At 41.2% G+C, this 21,104-nt stretch overlaps 1 protein-coding gene across 9 annotated transcripts in view; it reads left to right on the plus strand.

Annotated features, from left to right (window-relative positions):
- Positions 1 to 21,104, plus strand: part of SYNE3 (spectrin repeat containing nuclear envelope family member 3) — a 72,717-nt gene that overhangs the window by 22,941 nt on the left and 28,672 nt on the right. For 8 of the 9 annotated variants that reach the window (XM_075151163.1, XM_075151167.1, XM_075151165.1 and 5 more), the window contains 15 exons: positions 787 to 959; positions 1,400 to 1,709; positions 6,811 to 6,972; positions 7,722 to 8,066; positions 9,192 to 9,328; positions 11,286 to 11,433; positions 12,215 to 12,397; positions 12,659 to 12,802; positions 13,790 to 13,924; positions 14,898 to 15,059; positions 15,800 to 15,963; positions 16,929 to 17,055; positions 17,234 to 17,389; positions 18,067 to 18,216; positions 19,568 to 19,606. In XM_075151163.1, coding sequence (XP_075007264.1) covers positions 787 to 959; positions 1,400 to 1,709; positions 6,811 to 6,972; positions 7,722 to 8,066; positions 9,192 to 9,328; positions 11,286 to 11,433; positions 12,215 to 12,397; positions 12,659 to 12,802; positions 13,790 to 13,924; positions 14,898 to 15,059; positions 15,800 to 15,963; positions 16,929 to 17,055; positions 17,234 to 17,389; positions 18,067 to 18,216; positions 19,568 to 19,606 — 2,535 coding nt within the window. Of the gene's footprint in view, positions 1 to 786; positions 960 to 1,399; positions 1,710 to 6,556; positions 6,671 to 6,810; positions 6,973 to 7,721; positions 8,067 to 9,191; positions 9,329 to 11,285; positions 11,434 to 12,214; positions 12,398 to 12,658; positions 12,803 to 13,789; positions 13,925 to 14,897; positions 15,060 to 15,799; positions 15,964 to 16,928; positions 17,056 to 17,233; positions 17,390 to 18,066; positions 18,217 to 19,567; positions 19,607 to 21,104 lie in introns of those variants that run through there. The other variant, XM_075151171.1, reaches the window with a different exon arrangement.

Raw genomic sequence — 21,104 nt, forward strand, 5'->3', positions numbered from 1 at the left:
CAGACTTGAGAGCCTGCAGTTTGCCAGGAGTTTGTGGAAGAACAGCAAGAGAAGCTAATCTGATGGTGTCAGAAATTTGGATAAAGTGATGCTGATAGCTGACATCGAAATCAGAACATAATTAATCTGTAAAATTTTACAGAAGTTGTGCTGATTTTCCATCTCTGGGTAGAGGAAGAGAATCTGCTTAAAATTAGATGGCTTAACTTTCAGTTCCTGGCATTCCAATTTGTTTAAGATACACGTTTTCACCAATTCATAACTTAGCAATTTAGGGTCAAAGCAAAAGTTGGTAGCAGGCAGAAAATTCCACTAGTTAATTTCTCTTGGCTTGTGTTCTGAGCCCACTTTTATTTGCAATAGGAAGCCTTTTTAATATAGTTCATGATTTCTTATAGTAGAGCTTAAAATTGAGACGTTGCAGTGTACCCTGTGGAGATTGCCTCTGCACTCTTTGGCAGGTGGGGGAGAACAACTGACATGTGGCAATATTGTGCTATAACTTTATAACTGCAATGGAAACACAGCTGCAGATATTTGATAGAAGATGATCTGGTTTTTGTAGCTAACTTAAAATAGTTTTTTCAATTGCTACGTAGTTTTCAATTCAATTCGGTCCTTTAGGATGTTTAAGAATGAACAAATCCGAAGAGAAGTTCATATTTTCTGTTCAGGAGATGCTTTGCAGCAGGGACTTCATGATTCCTGGGTAAAAATAAAGTTCAAATGGCAACAATTACGCATGCTTTCTTTCCATGCTTTCAGTCTCATTTGTTTTTCTCATAGAAAATACGTGCGCTGGAACCAGAAGGCAGCTTGAAAATGGATTTGATTCTTGTGAAGGCAGATGCTGCTCTTCGCAGCATCAGTGAGGATAAGAAGCACGAGGTACTATCTAAACTGAAAGACATTAAAGCTTTGTGGGAAGAGACAGCCATATACATTACTCACTGTCACAGGTAAGACAAACGTACTCTTTGCGCGAGACTGCTATTTGGTGTGTTGAGGCAGTTGTCTCATCCAATGCTTTCATAAAGTCCTTGCTGTCTTTCTCTGCTGTCTGGATTGTAGATGGCAATCACTGCTAATCCCAGTCCCATGAGCGTATGGGGGACTGTGCGGGGAGAGAGGGTCGGTGGGACCTCAGTGCTCTCTCCCTTCACAGCCAGCCCATCTCATGGTCTTGAATGATGAGTTCTGCCAGACACAGGGACCTTGTACAGAATATTTCCTCCCCGAGCAGGGAGGACCTGGGAAGTGAATCCTGACCTTCTGAAGTCAGAGCAGCTTAAAATTGCTGAGAACCTTGTCCTTTGCTTTGAAGGCCTTTTGAGCTCTCCAGTCTCCACTGCTCCCATCTTAATTTCATCTAACTCATCTCTCTTGCTCTCCCCAACAGCCGTATTGAGTGGGTCTGGCTGCACTGGAGTGAGTACCTGAAAGCCCAAGATGAGTTTTACGCATGGATTCACAACATGAGGGTGACCTTGGAGCCTGACATTGAGTTGCAGCTTGGCTTAAAGGAGAAGCAGTGGCAACTGAGCCATGCTCAGGTTCTGCTGAATGATGTCTTAAATCAGTCAGTCCTGCTGGAAAGGCTGCTAGAGGAAGCTGCTTCCTTGTTCAACAGGATAGGTGACCCCAGCGTTGATGAGGATGTTCAGAAGAAAATGAGGGTGGAATATGAAGGAATCAGGGAAGAAGCTCAGGTACACCTATAAAGAATGGGAGGGGTTCAGATTTCACCATATACAATATTGTTTGCTACCTGCTTCTTGAGTGATGGGGCTTACCTGGTAGGGCTGCAAAAAGAAACAGAGCTGAGGACCCCTGTTCTTTCAGTCAGTGGACTGTTTGCAACAGTCATTGTGTCCCAAGATAAGCTGTTAATTGGAATGCTCTCGCACTGTACTTTATGGTATGTTGTTGTAAAGTAACTGCAAGTTGCTTGCTATGATCTAGTGAATATTGGTTTAGGTCATCTCTGTAAAGAGTTTGAATTGTTCCTTATCTTTCAGTGCATTAGTGATCCTTGTATAACTAGACACAAAGTACCCATTCCTAGAGCCAGGGAATTTTACATACATGCACCCTTGTTGGAGGATGTAGCGTTGGTTCAGATCCAGAGCTACACTCCCCGCCTGCAGAACTGGGAAACATGGAGGTGGGAGTCAGCTGCAACCCAACACTGAACTCAACTAGCCAGTTCCAGTATCTGAAAGATTTTCACTGCACACAGATACTAATCCTTGCCTGATGGTAATCTTCCAGCTTGAGCAGTTGTTAAATAGGCTGGTGTAAGACATCCTAGTTCATCTTTCAGTGCCGGTGGTTTCCTTTGACCCTATTCCTGGGTAAAGATTTCAGATAAGGCTCATACTTTTCACTTCTAAAGCTCAGGTAAAGACAGGATTGGACCATGTGGGGTAGACATCTGTGGATGAGTGGAAGAACTCAGTTTCTTACTAGCCTATATCAATAGAAATACTCAAAGGGATATTTGAAATATATATAGACACGTCTATCCCAAGCATATAGAGATTGAAATCTAGTCTTTGTCTCACAGTAGCTTCCAGGAATTCCATAGGCTGGAATTACCTGGTACAAATACAAATCATTTTCATTCCATTGGCTCTGTCATAATGTTGCCTTCTATTTCTTCCCACACCTATGTCGCAGCCCAGAACTGGAGCTTGACAGTGATGTATGCTCTCCTGCCCTGGGTGCTGTCATACAACGTTAACTTCAGACCACACTGGAGGAACAACAACATTGGGATGCTCATGCCATTGCTCTGCTTGTTCTACAGATACTTTTTCTGTTTTAAAAAAACCCACCCGAACCCCAAAACAACAAAAAAATTCCAAGCTGGCACCTTTCGTGAGCATGAAATTCAGATATTTTTTAGCCATAAAGATAAAACTGCTGCTAATAAGTCTCTCCAAAAAACAGAGCGCATTTGCAAATTCTGTAACTGCAGCTGCCACAGAGAGGCTGTAAAGCCACCAACAGACTTGCGCCTCAGTGTTGATTATTTATTTTTAAACGTACATCTCTTCATTACAAGGCAACTGGATTTACAAATAAGGTTTCTGGGAATTCAGGTGTTGTCTATCTACATTGCCATTTAAAATTCTCATTCACTCCATTCTAACCAAGATTGTCTTTGGTTTTGAAGCAGGAGACAGTCATTAGCTATTTTAATAAGGCAGTTCTTTCAAACAAGTCATTTGAATACTCAGAGCCAGAATGTGACCTCTCTGAGACTGGTTTTACATAGTGTAATTTCTCTAACTGACTTGGATAAATGCTGGTGTAAATGAGATCAGGAAGTGGCTCATAGTACTTAGACAAAATATGTCTTTATGTCTCCAGCCAACTGAGATGCTAGAAAAAGCTTTTCTTTGGCATTGGTTACAAATACCACATTTCATAGAAGGATGGAGTGAGAGAATCCAGCTAGGAAATTCCTCTTTCAGGAGGTATGAAACAAAGAAGGGAGTTGGGAAGCCTTGGATTTTGCAATGGAAGTAAATACAGAGTTCATTAGCTAATGCCAAGGTTACAGGCACCTGGGGAATCGTGTGTTGGAAAGTATAACACTAGTTAGAGAAACCCTGCCACCTCTTCCAACAGGAGGGAGGAATGAATGAAAGAGACGCAGGAGTTGTAAGGGGATTGCTCCGGCCCCTCGCATGATGAGAGGGCAGGCTAAATGTGACTTGCCAGCTGAATGCCAGCTGAATGCCTGAGCTGCCTCCCAGAGGAGGCTCACTGGTGTTTGTAGATTACACTTGTGTTTGAAGAGCATTTTTAGATCCCGTGCAGTTGTCCAGCTCTATCAGAAGGCAAGCTCTTGGACAGTGTTTCTTAAACAGTTTGCCTGTGACATTGCTTCTCTGGTATGAGCAAATGGTGAGGGTTTTTTTTTCTTTCTTAGTGCTAACATGTGTTCTTATCATTCCCAAATTTTAAAGGCACATAATTTTCTTTTAATTACATTGACAGGGATATTTTTACATGTGGCAGCCATTTCCTACGTGCTTTCCCTTGCCTAGTAAAATAACAATATGCAGAGGTAGATGATTCTCGGGTTTAGCATAAATGATGACTGAACATGGTAAGAAAATTTATGTTATAGAGTATATATACTATATATTTAGTCAAATATATCAAATATATCTGAGCGCATCAAATGAATTTCAGTCCATGTTTTCTCTGTTAACTGAAACTAGATATTTATAATGCCAACCCTCACATACCCTAGAGCTAAGACTAAAAGCACCAGGAAGGGCTACAGGAGCTTTCTGTACTCTTCTTGAGATGCCACAGAGGGATTTAAAGCGGAAACTTCCTTTATGTGCTCTAGATTGCCTTCCAGAGGAGGCTCGTTTGCCTTTGCTGACTGTAAGGGGAGCTTAGGGAAGAGGGTTTTCTATGCCGCCGTCCACCCCCCTTGAGTACCCAGGGCTGGGCATATCCTGCCCAGACACATCTCTTCCTCTGCAGCCCATGGCAAACCCATTCTTTTCCTGTCGGTGCTCTCAGTCTTTCCAGGGCCATGTTCTTGCTTAATGTCTCCTCACATTAACCAAGTGTGTGTGAAGATGGAGTTTAATACTGTCCTGCTCCCCGAACAGCTAACCTAACAGAAGCAAGTGATACCATATTTTCCATCATTAGAAAGTTTCCCTGCCTAGCTCCTTGGGTGGGGAGGGGGGGGCTCAGCCAGCTTTTTGTAAGCCTTTTGTTTGACAGCTAGCACAGTCTGTCCAGATCCATGGCATCTCTTCCTTGACCTCACGGACCAGCAGGAGTATCCAAGCTGTGTGCTCCTTTGTTTTGGCTGAATAGCCTGGCCAGGGGTGGGTCATTTCAACTTCCTTTTTAACTCTCTATATATTAGCTAAGACTTTTGAGTTTAATAATAATAGCTCCGCCTTGTTATTCTGACTTGCTCCCTTTGGAGCTTCTGTCAGTGCAACAAATTAGCCTAATTCCCCAGAATCAAAAAGCTTGGGCTGACTTGTTTCACTTCAATGTTTGTCCCATTTACACCACTATAAGATTGCATTCTTCAAGTCCCTAACTTGAGGTCAAGGTGAGAATCATTTAACCTGTATGTACCTCTGCAGATTTGAGAATCAAGGCAAGGGGATTTAGCAAACAAGTGAGGTGTTCTGCTGGATACATCTTGGCCACAGAAGTTTGCAGTCATAATTCTGCTTTTTGGTCACATCCAAACCCATGTTTGCGTAGGTGGTGCTATTAAAGGTCCTGTCCTAATAAGTGGGCAGCATTTCATCCTCCATGGGAAGCAGTTGTTTCTTAGCTGTCCCTCTTTTGTCCCAAAGCAAGTCAACTAACTTCAGGGGAGTCACTCTTGATTTGCACATGTCGGCAGAGATTGCAGTGGCAGTGTGGAAAACACAGACTGGTGTGGTGGCTTTGTACTGCACCGTGGGCAGTCCTGTCCCAAAGGTGAAGGGCAAAGTCCCAGAGGGACCACCGCTCCACAGCACACAGGAGATCCCATGGTGACTGATGCTCATGCCACCCTTCTGCTGTCCTGGCTGGAGAAAGGCTGACGGAACGGCGGTGGCCCACTGCCACCTCAGGCAGGTTGATAGGTGTGGGGACATGCCCAGAGCCTCACAGAGACAAGGGAAACGGAGAGGGGACTTTGAAACTCTGCCCACCATTGCAGCTATCACCCTACTCTCTGTGGAGGGCAGCTGGGATGAAGCTCTGCTCAGAGGCATGGGACGTGTCCCATATTACGCAAAATGAAACTCAGCCTGTTGTCTGTGACACCAAAGCCTTTCAAGGGTGCTGCAAGCACTAAATGGATTGCACAAGGAACAATTTTTTTCTCATGTAACCATAGTGTACCTCAGTTGCTCTCCATGCCAACTGGTGAAGGGCAAGAAAAAATCAGTCTGATTTTGTAGGAAATAATACTTAGGTTGGATATTATACTAGAGAAAGAACAGAGCAGGATTCCTCATGATTTGTGTAAAATTTCCTTCAGCAAGGCCTAAACTTTAGCTTACAAATAAGGATAATTGGAGCAAATGTGACTCTGCCTTGTTTTGAGGGGTGCCAGACTGGATCAGCGGGGAGCAACTCATGATGTGCAGGCCCCTGTAAGTTCAGGGATTGTCAGTTCTAAGGTGCACACACAGTAACTCAGAAAATGAAGCCTGCTTCCCATAGGCTTAAATTTGCTTCCAGAGTCTGCAATACCACTACATGATAGTTTGTGATCTGCTAATTGAATAAGTATGAAAGTTCCTGGGCTACATGATTGAAGGTGATGGTCATTTTCCATACAGCTTGCTTAAATAATGAACAATTTAAAACAATTTGCATGCCCCTAGCACGGTCTCTCTTACTCCCATTTTGACAGATGAGCACACAACAGATTGACTTTGCCTATCTTTCTTCTTAATCAGCGTGAGGAACATAACTGCTTGTCTCCCAAAATCAAAACCAGAAACTTCTGTCTCTTTTCTTTTTCTGAGAGAATAGGAAGTTTTGGAAAGGGGAGGCTAGAAATTCACCTGAGAGGACCTTGCAGTTTGTCTCCTTGGAGATCAGCCACTGAGAGCCTGCAGCACGACCGAGACGGGGACAAGCCTTTATGTCCTTTTGTGTCCTGTTTCTTGAGGTGAACTGTGAATTCCTGTGGAGGCCAACTGCTGTCGGGGCTCATGGAAAGGGACTCTTGTTTATAAATTCTGGGTTAGTGTAAAGGAAAAAGAGCCAAATAAGCACTGTCCTCACAGCTTCTGATGTCTCTTGTTACAGAGTAGAGTGAAACTACTTGAAAAGATAACCAAGGAACATGAGCGATACAGTGCTAACGTCAACCAGTTTCAATCGTGGCTGGATGGTGTGACAGAAAGATTAAACTGCTGCATTGGAGAAGCAACCAAGTCTTCGGCAGAGGACAAGTTAAAGGCACTGAAGGTCCTTAACCAATATAATTCTGACAAGGAGCCAGGATTGTGTGTTCTCTATGCCTATATATGTTTTTCAAACCACACAAGGGTGTACTTGAGAAAAGATTTACACAAACAAAATAAGGTGGTGATTGTAACATGGGCTAGGGGAGAAGATTTGTATCAGGTCCTAAAACTGTTAGTACATATTGTTCTCCCGACTGTAGCATGAGTCACAGGCTGGTCTGCTTTGTTTTTCTTACCTGATCTCCTATGGTTATGTGATTCTTTGAGAATCTTGCCCTTTAAACTTGTTTAAATGAATGATATTTGGTAAACATGATCCAAATAGAGCCTGAAGGCTCACAGGTTTTGAGAGTTTAGACTCAGAGAGTGATAAAAATACCAGTTTTGTGAACAGTATCCAGTATTTTGGTGTCACTGCTTAAACTGTTCAGCTTTAAATCTCTCAGAGATCTGATTTTTAGTATTTCTTACTGCCTGCAGCTCCTGTTTTCTTTGTCAGGGACCTCAGGTGAGAAGCATTTCTGAAAATCAAGCCAGTATTTTCAGAATTGTGACAGTTAGTATTACTCAGAAGGCAGTCAAATGACCAACCCTGGCTTCTGATTACTTGAAAAAAGACGTACTTTGAAGTAAGAAGTGAAGAAGAAAATATCTACAACCAAGAGTGGTGGTCTTATTTTCCTACTGCTTTCACCTTTTTCCCCAACTTTCCATTCTTGCAGCTAATCTTTATTTAACTTCTTTCTGCAGGAAATTGCCAAAAACATTAGGAGTGGTGGAAAGAAATGGAAGCACCTTGAAAATCAGTGTGCAGAGGTGATTCAGAATACCTCCCCACTCGGAGCTGACAGAATCAAGGATGAACTCGAAGAGCTAAAAAAAGCTTTGGAGAAGTTGAAATTGCTGAGTAGTGAGGAGGAGGAGAGATTGCTCAAGATCCAACAGTCGGAAAGTGCCTACGAGTCCCAAGCCAGACAATTAAAAGCAGATGTCCAGGAGCTGAAAAAAGACCTTCAGAGACTAGAAAATGACCTGGACCCTGGGGAAGGGGAAAAGACTGAAGATGAGTTTGTAACTCTGTGGAGAAGATGCAATGTGAGTTGTTACCCTTTGTATGCCTAAAACCAGCAGTCATAGATTGAATACGCATAGTCACATCCAACAGGTGCCTGTCCCATTGGTTAAAGGTGGTAAGGAAAGAGTATGAGTGTGTATAAAACAGACTGAGGAAAATGTGAATAGCAACAATGGAATCAACTATCCTAACCTTTATCTCACTCTGCACAGAGGGAGCAGGGTTGGAGGATGTGTTGGAGTTCGTGTCTTGAGTTCAAAGGGACAATAGGCAAAAGAGCGCAATACAGAGCAAACAACAGAATTTGCTCTACTTAAAACGAAGCAGGAAAAATAATGCCTTACTGTATATGCAAATACATACATACAAACACACACACACACAAATACACATATTTGGTAAGACCATTTCTATATTATATCCTTCATCTGCGTAAGGTGGGTACCTGTATTCCTTTACCGTCAGACACACCTTCATTCCTGAGAAGTCCCAAGTTTGTAGCAATCCAGGATTTACATCAAAATCAATCTGTTGCAAAAATGAATGCAAAAAGTTTGTCACACATGAAGTAGATAAGAATCTTTACCACTCATTTCCTCTAGAGGGTTGGTTTTGCATTTATTATCTCTTCTCAAAATACCTTTCATTGCTATTTGTATGTCTAGAACTCAGCAGGGAAAAGTATATGCAAAAAGGATCCACAAAATACAGACTGGTTCAATCCAGCTACATTTGCTTCACATTTTGTTTCCCTACGTCACCATAGAATTAACATTCTGTATATATGAGTGTTTGAGAAAGATCTGTTCATGCAGACATGGTTAAGACTGCTCCAGAAATACATCTCATGTTATATACTGCAATCAGTGAACTGAAACTGGGCCTATTTGTGATTCTCTGTTCAAACAGTGAACCGTGCAGATGAGATGCAGAGGCTAGGCAGTGTGAGGAGAGGAGAGGGAGCCTGCAGGAACAAAACTGTTCCTGAGAATGTTTTCTGGCTTAGTAAAGTCCATATTCATTACAACAGGAAAAAGGGCAGCAGAAAGGGGAGTTGTGAATACCTTGAGAGACAGCCTTACCTGTTCATTTCATGTGCCAGACACTACATGAGGTGTGATCTGTTCATTATTTTTATGATTAAGGCAACGAGAGCAGCTCTGGCTGCAGAAGAGTCCAAGGTTGAGAGGCTGAAGGCTCAGCTTAAGGAACTGCTACGGTTTTCCCAAGATGTGCAGCCACATGCCGAGAGTGTTGTCTCTGCAATACAGCAGTATCAAAGGTAGTGGGAAGTCTGATTATGCCGGGGGGTTGAGGGGAACCTTCTCTCAGACGATTGACAAGGGCCTAAGAAAAAAGTGATATGCCATCTGATTGTAGGTGGTGACAGGTAGAAAAGAAAGGCTTTTGCTAATTACATCCGCCTCCACGTTTCAGTAAACCTGTAATTTTAGCCAATTGCTAGGGGCTGTAGGCTGCTGGCCATTTTCAAGCAATGATTTTGCATCATTAATGTCGTGTATGGTTTGAAGAAAATTAGATTGTTGGCAGCTGATTTGATCTTCTTAGCATTTAATAATAATCATTTATGTATTTTGCTTGCCTTTCATGATAGCAGCTAGAAAATCAGGACAGGAGCTGTAGTAGTAAACGGTTCAGAAGAATTATGGCCCTGTCTTGTTGAGTTTGTTGTGATGACTCATCAGCCTTAGCAATTATTTGGCAGAGTTTATTCCCCTTCTCCTGGCGGCGTGTATGCACGATTCCTGTTTTCAACTTGCCTTGGGTTGGAAACTCTGAAAGTTTAGCCTCTCCCCAGACTTCAGTGTTTCCGTTTCCAGGCTGCCTGGAATCAGGAAGTAAAGAAGCTGCAGCAAATTTTGCAAACTAGAAGAAAGGAGCATTTTTTTTAAGGAAAACAAAAGGTCAGTTTTTTTACTGTATCCAAGCTTATTTTGCTCTGTCCAGTGCACAGTATGCTGTCCTGCTGGAAGGGTTATAGGTCATTATGGGAAAGAATTTCAGTTTAAAAACTAGCAAGTAAACGATATTGAAAGAGGAGCAGAGAAGGCAGGAGAACTTGCCTCTGAGTAGAAAATGGCAGCTGCTCTTTTGCCAGCTTCTCTCCAAAGCTTCTTTGCGAAGTCTGGCAGCTTCATGCTGAGCCTGGCAGGGACTGCAGAGCAAATGGCAGAGGACATGTAATGTCAGAACTTTCTATTTGCAGAGCTTTTGGCCTCTGCAAGCTTGCCTTTGTTTAGCTCCATAACGTCCCAGTGACACAGGTAAGATTATTGTTTCTGTTTTTATAGAAAGGCAGTATCAATTTTGATTGGCATTCTCTTGCCTGCCTGTCTTGTGAATTTGCAGGGTACCGTTCCCATACGAACATATAGTTTGGGCTGCATTCTGCCATATCAAATAGGATTCTGCAAACTGGGAGGTCAGGAAAGCTGAGAAAAACAGGAGGCAGCGGCATGGGGTGTGTCACTTTTAGGCCGTGTTAATCAGCTGTATTTTGGATAAGCCTTTATAAGAGAAGCCTGGATATTTAATGAATGTGTGCTGATTTTATTTTTTTTATATATATATATATATATATACACACACATATATAGCTGTGCGTGTGTGCGTATACATATATATAAAAATACAAAGCTTTTATCAGAATCACCTATATATAAATATAAATACAAGTGGTTCTGCAAAAATTTAAAAATGTGTATCTGAAAGAAATATGTATTTTCCTCTTTTTATAGGTAACATAGGGTAATTAAAGATTTCTTAATGTATTTTTTTAAAGGAACAAAGACTTGGTAATACGTAAAACAATACAGGCAACTGCAGTTAAATTCTAGATACTCTTGGCTTGTCCTTCCCATCAGTCAGTGAGACTGCTCCAGTAAAATGATTTGTTAAATCATGCTGGTGATAGCAGCCAAGAAAGATCACATACAAGAGAAGACTCCTGGCTGCTGGAAAAGCAAAGTAATTCCTGATACACAGTTGCACAAGAGACAAATGTGTCTTATGGCATTTAAATAAAGTTTTGTCGGATGTCTCTGACAGAGCAGCTGTCAGTACGCAACACCAGGCTCAGACAGTAGAAAAGACTGAGGCTTTTTGTGTTGGATACAGTTTACACACGAGTATTGTGTAAATTCATGCCTTGATGAATAGGATGTTTGGACTTGGATTTCTTCGTAATCCTTCTCTCGGCTGTCACTTTATCCTTGCAGTGTTAGAGGCAAGACATCTAAAATGAGCACTGATACAGAAACCCAACTGAGAAGACTCTTCCAAAATCCTCTGCAAGATTTTGAACAGTGGAAGCCATCGATCCAGATGCTCCTGGAGACCCCGGAGCCAGCGCTGGCTCACATTGAGGTAGCAAACCTGTTACTAAGTTCAGAAACTGAAACTTGGTTTGTGTTTGCCCAAGCTATGCCAGCAGCTGCCTGCATACAGCTGCCGGACAGCAGCAGCTGGAAGGGCCTTTCCAGTATGGCAGGAAACCCCACAGCACGGAGGTCGATACTTAGCTCTAGCTGTAGTAGCAGAATGTCTTACTTTCTGCCCTCCATTTGGTTAACTGGAGTTGTCAACTGAATAGGCTGAATTAAAACGCTAGATGTGTTTAAGAATGATGATAATATTGTTTAGCGTTAGCCCAGATCTCCCTGGATGGGAAGTCTGTGGACTCGGTTAAGAAGTGTGTAGTAATATAGTCGTGGGATTATAATGCATGATTTCTGCATGTGCCCAGGAAGGTGTGTTTGTTACTTTGTCACCCCTGTGATCTCCAGAATAAACGTGTCTGTGAACAGGGATGGAGTTTATCCTTGGGATGAGCATTCAAGCTGTCCTTTCTGTTGGTTGTTTAGGCCTCTCCTCTGCACAGACAACTCTTTCCATAGTACAGCTTTCCTCTATTTCTGTTCACAAAATGGATGCAGCCCTGGTGCTTCTAACATTATCAGGAAGACTTTTCCTTTAACTGGGCACTGTCCAGGTACCTTCTGTTACCCCTTGTCGGCCCAGCATGCTGTTTTTACCTGACTTTGTCATACTGCTTTGGTTGTGTGACTTGTGTGAGAATAATATGGTTATATGATTTTTATTTTTATTTTTTTGGTATGATTTCACTGGAAGACTTTTTCTTCTTTAGGCTGCTCTAGCTGAAAGCTCCCAGTTCAAAGAGAAGTTGATGACATTACAGCTGAAGAAAGATTTGCTAAATAATATCCTTGGTGAGGAAAAAGCAAAGTCTTTCCTGCAAGAAGTAGCTGAAGCTTCAAAGGAGAGAGAAATTCTACACAAAAGTCTGCTACAAAGCAAGAGCAAACTCCAGGTGAGCTTCAAAGCCCACATACAGTCTTTGCCTGGGACAAAGACAATGATCAATCTTTTACTAAGCCGGTTTTATAGATACAAATTTAGTAGTAACCAGCTGTGCGCAATCCCTTTTTCTAGGTTGATCCAAATAAACTTGTGGTCTGTTGCATAGTGTAGCTTGGTGTTTGTTCTGAGTATGAAATGGACATTGACAAAAGATAATGCCAAGGGATATGTGTCAGATGCTGGATTTTTTTCTTCTTCTTTCTCCATCTAGAATTTGATATCGCAACATAAGGACTTTGATGCTGGTTTTGCACCTTTGCAGAAGAAATTATCTGCCATCAAAGCCAAATTAGATCTAGAGAAAGAACCGCGGCCTGACCTCTTGGGTAAAAAGACACAACTCCAGAGACTCCAGGTACATTACAGTAATGTTTGACTGTGATATCCTAGTTAATTGTGGTCCTGTTTGTTCATATTTTATTAGGATTAGGAATTCAGTACCTTGTCCCCTCGATTGATTGTGTGTTAGGTAATTTTATTCGGTCCAGTTTACAGCATGGAGTAGATCAAATTGAAGCAGTGCAGCTGAAGAACTGGCAAACTGGGCTTGAGGGAAGGAACAAGCAGCTGGAAGCTGTTAGTGCCACACCTTCTTGGGCTAGTTTTATTGCTAAAGAAAATGTATCCTGATACTTCCCACTAGGATTGAAACTGCACAAGATAACCCGAACCAATCTAACTCCCCCCAAAAGCAGGGAGTTCCCATTGTCCCACTTCCTTCTGCATCCCCCCCTTCCTGCTCTTTACCTTGTCACAGCTTTGACACGTGCTGGATTTCTCCATGGGCTAATTCAGCTGGCCAAGATAAGAAAAAAAAAATCAACAGAAAAAGATGATAATTTCCACTCGGTTAGTGTTTTGAACTGGTTCAGCGAAGGGTCCAATATGCAGTAGAGCTTGCTCAAGGCATGCAGTGGGACTACATAGCTGGGAGAAGGGAGAGAAGAGCAGGAGGGGAAGAAGAGGGGATGTGACTCCCCCTTTTCGCCACGGTGAGCTACAGTGATTCAGCTATACGGTTCCACTTCACCCTTGGTGACCACAGGGGTGCTATCACCACAGTTCTTTGCAGTAGTTAGCTAATTATACTATGTCTACTCTGGCAGCTTCTCAGCAACTTGTCTTCTTTGTTATCAACTGGTAACATGTAAGAATGTCCAACCATTTCTTTCAGAAACATTTACTTCTAGACATCAAAAAAATTAATTTTCTTAATGACAGTGATCCTTTTTTTTTTTTCCCCCTCACACTGTCAAATTAAACTACTTTTAGTATATCTTTTGTGGAGGTCCATGCCACATGTAGTACATTACCCATATGGAATCTGTCTTTTCCTCTGCAGATGATCCAAGATGACTTGGCAGAGCTTGCGATTCAAATGGAGGAGGTAGAGAAGCTTGTACAGTCAAATACCACACACAGGCATGAAATGAACCAACTTTCATCTGACTCTCAGGCCCTGAAGAGATCACTGGAGGTAACATAAGGAAGAGTTTTTAGTTGCCTGAGGAATTGTCAGTTGCCATTATTTAAAAATACGTGAAAAAAATCTTTGAGCATATGAGATTATATGCTTTGAGTGACAGATATTTTCATTTCAGGGGAAGAAGGCCCTGAATTCTTATGACTTTGATAATGCTTCCAGGGTTCTCTGGTTATCTGTAATGTGGTTTCCCTTTGGGACAGGATACCATCCACACAAATTTTATATCTATATAAATTATTTCTGGAGTGGGCCTGAGATTTCTCACCAAAAGACCTCATAGTTATATTATCATGAGGTGCTTGGACTTCTTTACAGATTCCTGGATAGTGTTTTTGTATCAAACTGTTTGGTTTTTTATAGTTTTGTGACCTAAAAGTTAATGAGAGAAAAGTGTTGCAATTGCATAATTATTTGTTTTGACCTGAGGCATTTTGTAGCTTGTAAACATAACTATAAAAGGACCTTCCAAAGCAGTCTCAGAAGAAGAGCTTATAAAATTTCCTTAGGTATGCAGGTCAGCAAAAAAATATGTATGATAAAGTGTTACCCTAATATGCACTGTGGAATTCTAGTTTCAATCTCAATAATCCCATTTATTGCTGAACTGGACTTTTTCCAGAAAACTCTGTACAGTCATTTCTAATTCAGTCATTTCTTCATATAAGAAGTATTTAATATTGACTGGGGTATATAAAAAAACCCCATGTTCTTTATTCTGTTTCAGCTGAAAAGGAAGGGAGCTGTTCTAGTACTTAATGCCCCCCCATGTGGTTAAATTCAGGCCTGCAGGAGCTTGTAGGTGTTTTCTATGCCACTGATAAGGATAAAGTCTCTTGTGTCTCATTAACAGATGTTTTTTTCCTTTTTGCCTATGAGATTCTGTGCCAGTAGTCACAGTGTTAGATCCAGTAATGAAACTGCTTTTTGTCTGTGTTTAGTTGCTGACGTATTTTATCATTTGTAGATGATGGTACAGCAGAGTGAAGAGCACGTTCAGAAGCATTGGGCATATAATGACAAACTCTCTGACCTCCAGCAGTGGATCACAGTAACCACAGAGAAGATTGACTCTTACCAGAGTGCTGATGGAGAGCAGAACACCGAGGGCAGAGTGGCAGACCTTGAGGTGAGAAAAGCATCTTAGTATAAGAAAGATGTTAATTATTCTTTTTGCAGTGTTCAGACATGAAGGGCGGGGGTTTTCTAGCGAGAGTTTCCTGATTGGGGAGAGTAATGATGGTTTATTCCTCCTGCGATAAATGTTGGTTGCTGCTGCCTCCCTGCTTTGCCCTGTACTGTGGGATATGGAGCTAGGTAAAAGACAAGAACAGTGAGAAATGGCTAAGAAGTGTTGAGATGGATAAAGTACTATCAAAGGATAGGTGGTTTTAAAAAGAGCTCTTCCTGCCAGGGTGATCTCTCTGGACAATACCTACCTTTGCCTGTATGTACTCATCGACACATTGAACATTATTAACCTGTTTGCTAACCTTATACTGTGTTGAACTGAGCTGTTCCACTGCTGCTAGCTTTTCCTTGTGTAGCAGTATTTTGCATGCTAGATTCACTCTGGCAGGTTACTTCAGCTGGCAGCTTTTGCCTTCATACGGGATACCAAGATATCTCATGGGAAGGCTACAGAAGGGGGTGCATTGACAGCTTGCGCCCTTTGAGTTTTGCCATCAGCTCTTTGATCTATGTTGGCTGTTTGCAAGAATCCACAGCATATCTTTTTTCCTGCTAGGTAAGTTCTAGCTAGTGCCAACAGAACCAGCATAGTCCTGGACTGAACATGGCCTTCAGTCTGACATAGCCTCTGCTTTACCCAGGATACCTAGAAGTAACTGTAAGGGCTGTATGTTTCAGAGATGGCTAGCTGAGTTTCCAGATAAGGAGATCCAGCTGCACCTTGTGGAAGCTCATGGCCAGCTGGTCATGGAGAATTCTTCCCCGGAGGAGACTGCCCATGTCCAGGCAGAGCTGGATCAGCTGAAGGAGTCATGGAAATCACTGAAGGAGATGGCAACTGGGTAAGTGTTCATGTACAACTTCCTCATGTCCCTTCAAGGGGATGCTCTTTACTGCTATATGACCAGACACACTTGATGCTTTATGCTCTGTGCTGTGAAAGTGAACAGCTATGTCACAATGCTAGGAGCAAGATGAGATTTTATTTAGTTGTTTGTAAACTGGAAATCATTACTTTCAAGAAAACCATTTTAGAGAATTTGAGGACCAGAGTGGTCTATGAAGCTGCCTTTACCTCACACTTGGAGTAGGCAGTGTCTCCTTAGGACCTGGCTCACCCTTGTACTGCCAGTCTGTATCAGAGGAAATAGGACATAGACTGGGTGACTTCCGCTGTTCTGCCTCACCTTCCTGTTCTCCTCGCTGTCTGATCTGGAGATATCTCCAAGGAGACTATATCTGCAACTGGGATTTGTGCCTTTTACAAACCTGCAAGAGTATAAATAGAGCTAAAATCCTCTCTTAGCTGGCAAACGTGGACTTAATTTATTTTGCCCTCACTGTGCAGTGTCAAACAGCTGCTCATATTTGCTAGTCTGTATTAAAATTTAATACTGTGCTACATGTGTGAGTATATTCATACATAGTGTCAGAATAGGCATAAAAATGGAATGACTAAATTGAGAAAGGCTTGATTGTACTGCCTGCTGTTACCAGACTGGAAGGTATATTGTCAAGGTAGTATTTTTTTTTTGGTCCCTCACTCCCCTGAATAGAAGAAAACAAAACACTTGGAAATGTTAGAACTCGAGGACTGGTGCTGCTTTGAGACAGTCCTGTCTTGATCTTATTTTGTTAAAAAGATGTTGAAAATAACTTTAATAGTAATAGTGCTATTAATAGTAATAACAGTATAATAATAATAGTGCTATTTCACCAGAGGTGTCCCACATAGCCCCGGACAAAATGTGGATGTCTCATCATTAGATGTTTCACTGACTGATGTCTCCGGTTTTGTGTTTTCAAGTCTTCTCAAAAAGTGGCAGTTAAATAAATCAGTGGCTGATAAGAAGAAGAAAATAGCATTTGTGGACAGCAGATGGATGTCTGGACCTGCCTTCCATCTTTTAGATGTGGATCCCAACCATAAGCAGGTGAGAGGGGGACTCTGTATCATCTGCCTTCATATCAGCTTCACTAGAACAATTTTATTGGCTTCATCTGATATTATGGGTTACAAAGTTGGAGGTTAAGATCTTGCAGTCAGGCCTTCAGAGGAAACATCTGACATAACAGTAAGGGCTTTTTTGTTCCTCTTGTTCTGTAACCTAGGAGAGGATAGGAGAAGGGCAAAACACGAGCAGCCACTTGAAGCTCCTACGCGACTTTGAAGAGTGGTTACAAGGAGAAAACATCAAACTGACCAAAATTCTTGCTGCAACTTCATCTTCTACAGAGGAAGATAAGGCACGCCAGAGCAAACTGGAGGTTAGTTTTTAGGGGACGAAGATGGAGACAAAGATTGCAATAAGTGCAAAATTCTTTCAGAATTAAAAACAAAACCAAAAAAACCAAACACACCCCCCCCCAAACAATCCCTCCCCCCAACCAACCAACACCGCCCCCCCAAAAACAAACAAAAAAAAACCCAAAACAAAAAAAACCCTCAAACACTACACTCTATGCTTTAGGAGACTCTAGAGTAGATGAAGCTCAGGAATTTAGGACAAGTATTTCACTCCTTCTACTAAGAAAGGTCTGCCAGAGCTGGAGTGGTAGGAGGGAAGGAGGCAGCCTGGCATCTAGCTGTTGGACTGGACATTTCCAGCGTGGTATGGCAAAGGTGTTCGTTAAAAGAAGCTGATTAAAATCAGTGTCTGGTATTTGGCCTCACTCTTTCTCTTTCTGTTGAATTTAGCCAGATGCAATGACAATGGATGCTCTAAAAAATTAAACAAACAGAAATATCCAAGGCTACAGGAGTCCTGCAGATGAGTGGACCCTTTTATATCATTTCAGGCCAAAAAAGCGATAACAAAAATAAATGCGCTATTCCAGAGTACCCAGTACTTTAGATTTAGTACCACTGTTCTTTCAAATGCTAGGTTTAAAAAGTAGGGCCTTCTTGAATTCTGAGTTGCTGCTGACCTTGTCTTTGTCTGCAGGAGCTGCAGTCTCATGTGCCTGATGGTCAGTGTCTCTTTGAGGACCTTCTTCATCTTCATCCTGTCATTGGAAACTCTGAAGATCTGGAGGACCTGCGTTACCGATGGATGCTCTACAAATCTAAATTGAAAGAGTCCATGAGTTCATCGGTGGGTGACAGCACTCAATTCACAGTTGCTGATCTCTGCCATTGCTCTCTTAGGTTGCTAGTCATTGCTAGTCATAATTCAACAGTACGTGTGTGTGTCTGCTTAATTAAAACCCTTAGTAAATGCCATCAAAGACAGAGCAAACATAGCCATGTATTTATAAATATGAGCACAAATATTCTTGTATTAAAACAAGAGTTGTGCGCTTTTTCCCTTTGTAAGCAATGCTCAGAATATTTCTCAAAATAGAAGGTTCAAAACAGAACGGCAATTGGCTGCTGTCAAATATGCACGCAGCTGGGGACTGTGAGAGTTTTGTGTGTGAGAGTATTTTGGATATACACCTAGTTCCGGGCCCATGGATTTCTAGCTTTTTGCCCTTTCTCCACACAACATTCTCCATTGAATTATTTTTTTAACCGTTCCTGCAGTAAGAATATATTCACTGTTCATTATTTGTGTCTCCTGCTATGACACAGAGTGATCAGAATAGCCACTGGCTGAACTCAGAAAGTAACTGTGCACAGAAGGACCTAGTCCTTTTTGAAACTGCCTTTACGGGCTAAGGATTAGGAATGAAATAAAGAGGAGGTATTTTAATGCAAGAACCAAATGATTGAAGAAGTTATCGAGTTGTTATATATAAGACATGCTAAGAATGGCAGAATTCATCCCCATATATAAGATATTCCAGGGCACGCTAAAGATATTCCCATGTTATTAGTGTAAATGTACGTAATTATTAATTAGGATTTTTCTAGCTTAACTACTTACATTATGTGTTCAACTTCAAGATACCATAATCAGAGGATTAGACTTAACAGGTGTGCGTTTGGTACTTTCTGTATGCAAGTGCTTTGGAAGGTATCTGAACTCGAACCCCTAAAATTTGAGGCACCTGAAAATTTTCTGCTTTGGGAAACCTTGTCTTCAAATCCAAAGCTTACTTAGAATACAAATCCTTTAAAGTGCATGGAAGGTAAGCATGACCTCTATTAATAAAGAGCATATTTCTAAGAATTTTTTGCCATTGATTGTAGTGAGTTACGCTTTGTTGACCAAAACCTTGTGTAAGCATAAATATAGTCAATAGGTGTCAGTAAAGTCAAAGCTATTGCTGGAAGAACTGTTCATCTGATGCAAATGGACAAGAACCTGAAAACATTTCAGCTTTCTGCCTAACGTGTGTTAAAAAGCTCATTAAAAAAATCTTCCTGCTGGTTCAATCTATCCAGGTGATAGTGAATTTGAAAGAAACATCCCATGTGAGGTGAATATTCATTTATAAGCTCCACTGGGATCTTAAGTTCATGCTTCTTTTTTCTTTTTCTTTTTTTTTCCTTTTAAACAGAGTCCTGGATCTTCAGAAGAAACAGACAGATTCAGAAAGGTATGACATTAAGCTAAAAAATGTTTGATCAGACATTTTGCAGATAATTATTTTAAATTAAAGTTTTCTAAAGATTCTTGAGATTAATTTCATTATTAAGAGCCTCTCTTAAAAAAGAAGTTAATTTTCTCCAGATTTTAAAAGGAAAAATATTACAGAGTTTTTACTCTTGAGCTATGCTTACTGTATCTCTAGAAGCTAAATATCCATCTCCTGGGAGAGTAGGGGAATTCAGTTTTTATACATCTACATGCTATATGAACTTAATTCATTTTTCAAAAGAGACTAAGGAAGAGCCCAAATCTCTCTCTAAAGGTTTTAGGGGCCAAGTGCCTAAAATAATTTTGAAAATGGGACTTCTAATTCTTTAGACACTTCTGAAAAAATTGCTTTGGATCATTCAGCCCACCTTTTTTCTAATGCAGAAAAACAGAGAAAGTCAAGAGGTTTGTCTAATGTTATTAGACTAAATCCTTGTTCTAAGCAGCAGAATTCCTTCTGTGAAGGATTTTCTTTTAGAAGTGATGACATAAGAAACAGAAGCAGAACAGAGATGATAAGGGGAAGCTTAAAGAAAACAAAATGCTGCCAGTTGCTTATTAAACCCAACATGCATTTCTGATCCCATTTTCATAAGTCAGCGAGTTTTTCTGTTTACCTGAGCAGTGTTGAACTGAGTCTTTTCTCTCTGTCACAATTTGCTTTGTTTACAGGCAGTGTTAGCTTCTACTTTGTACTGTCATCTCACTTTCCCTTTGTTTTCAGAAGGAATAGAATAAGGCTTTATTTGCCCAACACAAAGTAGATTGGATGAATAACGTGTTGCAGGAACATAATCACATAATTATCTTAAGCTAAATCAAACCCTTGATTTCTCCTGTTGCAAAATCTTTTCAGAAGAGACCAATTTACAGGGTACAGTACAGTGCACTTCTAGTATGGCCAGAAATCAAGACGTCCTCATTCAGATGAGATATTCCTCTGGTACTCAAATGTGGAGTAGCATCTCCAATATTTTTTCCCAGTGAAATACTTACCAATTTAAGGTAGTTTTCATACATCCCCTGAATAGTTTTGGCCACAGTTCAGCCTTCCTGAAAACCCCCAAAGAGTTTCTGTTCTTGCCTGTCTGGCTCAGCATTAATTATTCGGTACTGTTGGTCATACAATAAGGTCACTAGAATTTTTCAGGCTGGAAAAACAATGTGACATTGTAATACTTGGTGTAGAGGCAGCCAAATATTTAGTAGTGCTGCTTTTCCCTAGAAGAGGCCTAAAGGGATAGTCCAGAAGACCAATCAAGGAATTCTCAGCTTTCATATGATTTGGTTGCGTCAAGTTGTTTGTAGGGGAAAACAAACAAACAAACAAAAAAAGCTGTAGGCATAAGCACATCTCCACTGCACAATTAGATATAATTTTTTAATTCGTCTGTCCCACCTGCCTCAGGGTGGGTGGTATTTATTCCTCCTTAACTTCTCTGAAGGAGACTAAAGTC

Source organism: Calonectris borealis, chromosome 5 (assembly GCF_964195595.1).
Source record: "Calonectris borealis chromosome 5, bCalBor7.hap1.2, whole genome shotgun sequence".
In the NCBI taxonomy this organism is placed as follows: domain Eukaryota; kingdom Metazoa; phylum Chordata; class Aves; order Procellariiformes; family Procellariidae; genus Calonectris; species Calonectris borealis.